Source organism: Chinchilla lanigera, unplaced genomic scaffold (genome assembly GCF_000276665.1).
Source record: "Chinchilla lanigera isolate Chin_1 unplaced genomic scaffold, ChiLan1.0 scaffold00007, whole genome shotgun sequence".
Lineage (NCBI taxonomy): Eukaryota > Metazoa > Chordata > Mammalia > Rodentia > Chinchillidae > Chinchilla > Chinchilla lanigera.
Genome location: NW_004955408.1, coordinates 29,702,111 through 29,709,728, shown reverse-complemented (window position 1 = coordinate 29,709,728; position 7,618 = coordinate 29,702,111). Strand labels below are relative to the sequence as shown.

Genomic DNA, 7,618 nt, shown 5'->3' with positions numbered 1-7,618 from the left:
GCCAGGCGGGGCGCTGCCTGCCCGAGCGCCCCGAGGCGGCCCCAGCGCGCGGTGGGAGCGGTGGCCGGATGCAGGCCGGTCCGAAGCGGGGTCCAGATGGGTGACCCCGGGCCGCGTGGCTCTGCTGGAGCCCATCCCCCTTCTCTTCCTACCCCCCTCCACGGGCCCGAGGGACAGGTGTACACGGGCCGGCCAAGGGCACCTTCGCCACCTTCCAGCGGGCGAGGACCGGGCGGAGACGGGGCGGGGACCGAGGTAGCGGAGCCAGCGCAGCCTGCCTTGCCCAGCCCGGCCGGCCAAAGCACAAAGGAAAGCTAGGGCGGGGGAGGAGCGGAGCAGGCTGGGGCCAGGGCGCCCCGCCCACCGGGGGCTTCTTGGACTTGGCTGCCCCCCATTACTCTGGGTTGGGGTATGATGGAAGGAGGTTCACTGCCACACGGGAACCGAGAAGTGACTCCTGTACCCCTCACGGGTCTCGGAGGAGTAGGAGGCAAGAATGAACCCTCCTCTCCCTTACTTGAAAGGGATTGCAAGGACTAGTCAACTGGGATTGGGGGCGGGAGGCGGGCAGGTGGACTCAGCTGCTTGTCTAGGGGACCGGCTGAGAGGAACTACGGAAGGAACCCCCAAAGAGGGACGAAGAGATGAGTAGATCCACTGGGTCCCTAAACCCATCACTCAGCAGCAAGAGGCACTTAGCTCCTCATGGCAGAGGAGCTGGGCTGCATCCCCAGCTGTTGTCTCTTCCTGAGCTGGGGGGAGGGGGTGGACCGCTGCTCTGGGGCTGGAGCCCCCAGGATGGCTTGGAAACTAGGGTGGCCCACATTGCCCCGTTCTGGCCTTAACATTACTCCCAAGTATTCTCCGGGGCAATGCCCATTCTGTTCCTAGGCCTCTTCTGCCCGCCCCCACCCCCTGCAGGCAGGAAGCAGACTCTTCTGGAGGAAACTGAGGGAAGAGTCAGGGCCTGTCTGAAGGACCCCAGCTGAGCTGGCCTCACCCCAACCTGAGTGTGTAGCCAGTTAGGGATACTGACCTGCGGGCTGGAGGAGGGGACAAGATAGCCAGGCGTCCATGCCATGGTACTGCAGCGCTGGCAGGCAGCCAGGCCTGGAGGGATGGACTCAGGAGGCAAGCTCTCATGTCCTGCAGGTCAGTCACAGGAGAGGCCAGCACAGGCCAACACAGGCCCAGCACAAGCAGGCGGGCGGCCCACCCATTGTCCCAACCCTGCCCCTGGGGGGTTGAGATCATGCAAAGAGTTCTGGGCAAGTGGCCGGTTTGGCCGGTGGAGGAGCTGGCCTTGGGATATGGCCCTGTCTGGGGAAAGGCATAACCCACCCCAGAATACTTCTTGCCCTCCAGTCTGGGGGGCATCTGCCCCCTTTCCCCTAACCCTGCAAGAGCAGAACTCTGGCAGCCCACAGCTGGGGCCATCCAGTCACTGCTACCCCACATCCTGTTTAGCAGAGGCCTGGGCTCCCATCACCCAGTTAGTATCTGTGTGGCCAAGGGGAGTTATTCATCTCTGGCATGCGTGCGTCAGTATCCATCTGGGTTGTGTGTGGGACACATAAGCAGATGCACACTGCACCCTTGCACATGTACACATTTGTTCATTCCCAAGGGCCCAGACAGCATTTTATAAAAAGGGTGCAAGGATTACATCCTGCAGAAAGGAGATAGGAGTCTCCTCAGGACCCAGCACAGAGCCGGGGTTCCTGGGGGGTGGGTCACAAGACTTTGGCAGATTCTGCACTTTGAAGCAGAGGAGGGGTGTCTTGGGTAAAATTGCTGACTGGGGTTTGATGCCGTGCTCCCTTTACCTTGCCTTTCAGTGGAGGTGGGAGGGAAATGGGGACAGTTCACCCCCAGGTAACAAGGTCTCTGAAACAGACCATGCAGGAAGTCAGGTTGTCTAGTGAGAAAGGCTAGCATTTTTCTGGTTGTGACATGACTCAACTGTGTGACCACGCATGCAAGTTCCTGCTCTCTCTGGTGCTCTTGAGAACAAGAGGGGATTAGATACAGTTGTATCTAGGACCCCCAGAGTCTGTCTTGTGTAATGGTCCTGAGGGATCCTCAGCCTCCCGCCCAGAGCTGACCCAGGGATCTCCCTGGAGCTGCCACAGTCCAGTTACCACGGTCCCCGCCTCCAGTTTCTCTGGACTTAGCTGGTTTCTAAGAGTTTTTTGTCAACGTCCTGAATACCTGTGGTGCCAGACACAGGACCCAGAGAGCACAGTGTGTTAGCCGGGTTGGAGTTTCCACCTTCCATCTTGCGGGGCAGTTCTTGTCTTCAGGGGCTGAAGCTGGTGAGAAGTGTAGATTCAAGGTCTCCATCTTCCCATACTGGTTCCCTGTGGATGGATTCCTCAGCTCCCCTCAACCCCCAGGCCCAGGGTACCTCTGATATATTAGAGAAACAGAGGCTGGGGCATGTCCAAATGCCTCTTCTCATTCCTGGTGGGGTGTGGCAGGTGCTCTGCGGACATGAAGCTCAGGGTGAGTCTGCCTGGGGAACTAGCACTGGTATCCTGCAGGTCTGGCCTTCCTTATGTAGAGAACCACATTTGCAAAGGCCTGTTTGGGATCAGGGAACCCTTCATTGTGGCCCAGGTGCATGGTATGAAGACAGGGAGGTCAGGATGGAAAGGCGGGCTGGGTGGAGCTGAGGGATGAAGGCTGGCAGGAATGTTTGAATTTAGAGATGGTTTCCTTTGGGAGAGGGCTGTGGCCATAGCAGGAAAAGGATGGTGGGAGGTGGGCGCTCAGAATGGAAGGGGCTGCAGAAAGCCCGAATGAGGCTGAGACAAATGTGCTGTCCCAGGGAGGTGTAACACCGGGGGCAGTACCTGGAAACCAGGAACCCTGGGCTCTGCCTCAGTTTCTCCTCTGAATGGAGAGGGGTACACCCTACTCTGAGGCCCTTTGTTCCCAGCAGTGGGTTAGGGCCCCAGGACAGGTGGTGGGACAGCTGTGCTGGGAAGCAGCTGTCAGGGCAGCAGCTGGGGCAACAGTTGGACCAGGGGCCCCAGCTCCACAGCCCACCTGTGTCCCTTTCTGAAGGGAGAGAGGGAGGGGCTGGGGGACCATTTGGCCCTAGCAACAACTTGAGCCAACCACCTGGGGCTAGGCCAGACCCTTTTCCTCCCCTCCCTCCTTCCCACCTTTCCCACTCCCCCTACTTCTCCCTACTCCCTCTTCCTTCCCCTTCCCTCCTTCATTTCTTTCTCATCCCTTCAGTTCTTTCTCTCCCTCTCTCTCCCTGTGTCTCTTTTTGCCTCTTCCCCTCCCTTTCTCTTTTCCATCTCCTTTTGTGCTCCTGTCACAGTCCCTAACGTCCTGCCTTGGGAGTAGGGAAATGGGAATTGGGGAAACATCTGAGCCCCTCTGAATCTTCATTGGCCCGGGCTTCTTCTCCCAGCGGGTCCTCAGCCTGTGCCTGCATCAGGATGAATGGCATCTCTGCATTACCTTCTGTGAAATGGATGCTATGCCGCTGCTGCCTAGGGAGAAAGAGTCAGGGCAGAATAAAGCTGGGAGGAGGAGGAAGGAGGAAGGCTGCTGGCTCAGCTTTCTGGCCGCAGGAAAGGCCAGCAGTTCCCTGAGGCCTCAGCTAGGGCTGAGGCAGCATAGGGGCTGGAAGGCCTGGAGAGCATAGCCACTGGAGGCTAGAGTCTGGGAGGGAGTGACCACAGTGACCTCATCCCCATTTCTGAGAGGCGGAGATTGAGTCTGAGGGCGGGTCCCCAGGGTCCTTTGTGTTCCAGGAGAATGCAGCTCTGGTGGGCTGGTTCCTGTGCCAATTGCTGGGTTGCCATGGTTACTAGGGGGGATGCCCATAGCTGTGTGAGCACCCCAGGTTCTCTCCTCCTCCCTCATAGGGGGAGGGACAGCGGGTACCAAGGCACGCGCCAGGTAGATTCCTGGTGCTGGCCAATGGGGGATGAGTATTCTGGTAGCCAGGGAACGGTAACCAAGGAACCGTTGCCTTGGAATCTCCATCTCACAGCGCTGCACCACTGGGTTGTGGGCTGCCAGGCCAGGGCTGGACGAGCAGAGAGCTCCACTAGGCAGCAATTTCTGCCCCTCATTTCCTGCTTTCTATCTGACCCAGGCCTCTGGAGCTCCCAGAATGCACCCTGCTAGGCTCCAACTAAAAATATTTATGATCCTGTTGTCATGGCCAGCAACAGAAGCTATCCTCCACCCCATCTCCTGTTCTGCCCCTTGGTGGCCCTCTCCCCAGTGCTATCCCCACCCACAAGCCTAGGCCCTGTTCGGTGAGACACCCCTCCCTCTCTCCAGGGCTCTATACACATACGAGGATGGCTCCGATGACCTCAAGCTTGCAGCGTCAGGAGGTAAGAATTCCAGCCATTCTTTGTCTTCTTTTCCGCCCCCTCCTCCGGTTGTTTTCTTCCCCACCCATCTGGCTCCCAGCCACCTTCCCGCCTGCATCCAGCAGACCCACACTTGTCTGGCGGTTGTCCCTCTTGTCATCCCTGCAGTCCTCAGAGTGGGAAGGGAGGGAGCCTTGTTTCCTGGTTGACTACTGAAAAGGCTCAGAGAGGAAAGGTATCTTGCCCAGAATCACACAGCCAGTAAGGAAGGGGCCTAACAATGATGCTCCAGATCAGTCCAATTTTCTCTAGAGCTGGAAGACTTTATTAAGGAAAGCTTTATTTTACCTCATCGGGCACTAGCACCTGGTGAGACATGAGGATGTGTGAAGAACAAACACCTCTTCAGTCCTGTCCTGAGTCAGGCCTTGGAGAATTCACATGCAAAGCTAAATTCTGTCTGTTCCCTTCCCACTGCATCAACACCAAGCTGTGGGGCCTCCAGATCTCAGAGGCTGGAAGCTCCCTGGGGATACCTGCAGAGCCCACAGAGTGTCTTTCCTTCGGGTTTCAGGCCTTTGTGGGGTGAGGGTTTAGGCGTGGAGAGTCCTGACACCCTCCTGCTTCCTCCAGAAGGGGGCTTACAGGAGCTCTCGGGCCACTTCGAGAACCAGAAGGTGATGTACGGCTTCTGCAGCGTCAAAGACTCCCAGGCCGCTCTGCCAAAATATGTGCTCATCAACTGGGTATGCAGCTGTGGTCTGGGGCTGGGGGCTGACAGCCCTAGGGAAGGCAGTCTCTCTGCTGCTACTGGTAATGCTGGGGAAAATTATACTAGCCCTTGTGAAGATAGCCTGGGCCCTTAGGCTGTTGCCCCACTCTGGTCCTTTCCTGACCCCAGTTCACTGGGTGCTTTGTAGGTGGGTGAAGATGTCCCTGATGCTCGAAAGTGCGCTTGTGCCAGCCATGTGGCTAAGGTGGCTGAGTTCTTTCAGGTGTGTGCGGGGTCTGGACTCATGGGGGTAGGGACAACCACCCAGTGGGGGGGGTCTGTGTGCTGGGATGGTGATGGGAGGGAATCTGGATGTCACCTAAACCCTGGCTTCTTGTGGAAGGGCGTCGACGTGATTGTGAATGCCAGCAGTGTGGAAGACATTGACGCGGGCGCCATTGGTCAGCGGCTCTCCAATGGGCTGGCGCGCCTCTCCAGCCCCGTGCTGCACCGACTGAGGCTGCGGGAGGATGAGAATGCTGAACCTGTGGTCAGTGTGTGCCTGGGGCAGGCTGGCCCTTCCAGGTCTCCGCCCGCATAGCCCAGCCGTGGTGTCTGGTCTCTCCAATCCCCTTAAGCGGCCACTCTTTGGGCCTGGGGCGTCCTAGGACATTCAGCCTGCTCTCCATGTTCATGGGAGGCTGTTTGACCCTGCAGGGCACCACCTACCAGAAGACTGATGCAGCTGTGGAAATGAAGCGGATTAACCGTGAGCAGTTCTGGGAACAGGCCAAGGTGTGGGACCCTGACCCTGGACTTTGGACTAAGCTCCCCCTTCCTGACCCAGCAGGGTAGCTCTGAATCCCTTGCTTCAGTGGTGCGCCCCATCCACATGCTCCCCTAGTTCAAAGAGGGAGCCCTGTTGGCCTTCTGTGCACAGAACTCATCCCCTGAATTTTCAGAATGGCCACTTCCCCAGCCCTTGGATGCAGGGGCGAGGGTCATCTCTCAGGCTCAGGGCCTACACTTTCTCTGCTTGGGGTTGCAGAAAGAGGAAGAGCTTCGGAAGGAGGAGGAGCGGAAGAAGGCCCTGGATGCCAGGCTCAGATTTGAGCAAGAACGAATGGAACAGGAACGGCAGGAGCAAGAGGAACGTGAGCGGCGCTATCGAGAGCGGGAGCAGCAGATTGAGGAGCACAGGTGAGCTCACCTGGCCCAGCGGGCAGATAGCTCCCACCACCTCCTACCCACCCGACGTTCTGAATGGGGCGCTTGCTTGTTGTTCCAGGAGGAAACAGCAGACTCTAGAGGCTGAAGAGGCCAAGAGGCGGTTGAAGGAACAGTCTATCTTTGTAAGTTCTCTGTGCGTCCAAGACAGTGCTGGGTGTTCTGTGAATGAGCAGGAATGTTATGGAGTGTTAGGCCCGGCACCCTCATCAAATGGGGCCCTGGGCCTGGTGGTGGAAAAAGACTTCTTGGTGAAAGGTGTTTTTAGATTGAAAGAGAAAATGCACCTTGGCCTACACCCTTTTGACCTGTCTCACCCTGCCCCTTCCCCAGTAAGGCTGGCGGCTGATTGGATTGGACATAGTTGCTCACTGAGGGAGCCCAAGCCTGAGCTTCACAAAGAGTACTACACAGCCACCTGACTGAATCTGAGCCAGTGCCTGGGGCACCTGTACCCAGTATACAGGATCTCCTTTGCAGTGGTCCCTTTGTGCCAGGCCACAGATTCTGTCCAAACCTCTGAACATTAGGAAAGTTCTGTAGACTGGTCCCTGAAAATCACAGTAGAGTCAAATCTTCATGCTTTGAATTGATTTTTTTCTTGGGGAGTGGGGCTGTAATTTGAGCCCTATCTCTTGTACATACCCTACCATTGAACTACATTCCTGTTCCCTGCTGTTTGTTTATTTTTTGAGATAGTGTCTTGCTATGCACTTTAGGCTGGCCTTGAACTCACTATGTAGCCCAGGCTGGCCTTGAACTCACAGGGATCCTCTTGCCTCAGCCTCCTGAGTGCTGGGATTACAGACGTGTGCCAGCGTACCCAGCTATAACTCTGAATTAAATATTTTGAAAATAACTGATACCATTCAGAACTGAGCGAGGTATAGTTCAACAAGGGCTGTGGGGTGATAATCATCAGATTGGGTCTCTGATGGGCAGACTCAGGCTGTGGCAACCCGACTGAGCTTCAGATTCCACCTTCAACAGGCTGGGGGAGTCATCACAGGCCTGCAGGTACCAGCATTAAACGCCTATTGCAGGTGACTCCAGTCTTAACAGTCCTGGGTAGGTGAAGATGGGGTGTGGTTGGTGAACTCCAGCCTCATTTCTTCAACAGACTGTTGCTACCTGCTGTGTGTCGGGAACATGGAGAACAAGACATACACACATACAAAAGTAAACAGGCTGGGTATGGTGGCGCATGCCTGTAATCCCAGCACTCAGGAGGCTGAGGCAGGAGGATTGCTGCAAGTTCAAGGCCAGCCTGGGCTACAAAGTGAGTTCAAGGAAAGCCTAAACTGTACAGCGAAACCCTGTCTGAAAAAGCCAA

At 56.7% G+C, this 7,618-nt stretch overlaps 1 protein-coding gene across 1 annotated transcript in view; it reads left to right on the top strand.

The window, feature by feature from the left end:
- Positions 1-4,311: 4,311 nt before the first annotated feature.
- Dbn1 (drebrin 1) overlaps positions 4,312-7,618 on the top strand; it is a gene marked incomplete at its 5' end in the record, with an annotated part of 9,976 nt that continues 6,669 nt past the window's right edge. Inside the window, 7 exon segments of the mRNA XM_013506526.1 lie at positions 4,312-4,367; positions 4,980-5,092; positions 5,267-5,341; positions 5,462-5,608; positions 5,776-5,853; positions 6,107-6,258; positions 6,347-6,410. Coding sequence (XP_013361980.1) covers positions 4,312-4,367; positions 4,980-5,092; positions 5,267-5,341; positions 5,462-5,608; positions 5,776-5,853; positions 6,107-6,258; positions 6,347-6,410 — 685 coding nt within the window.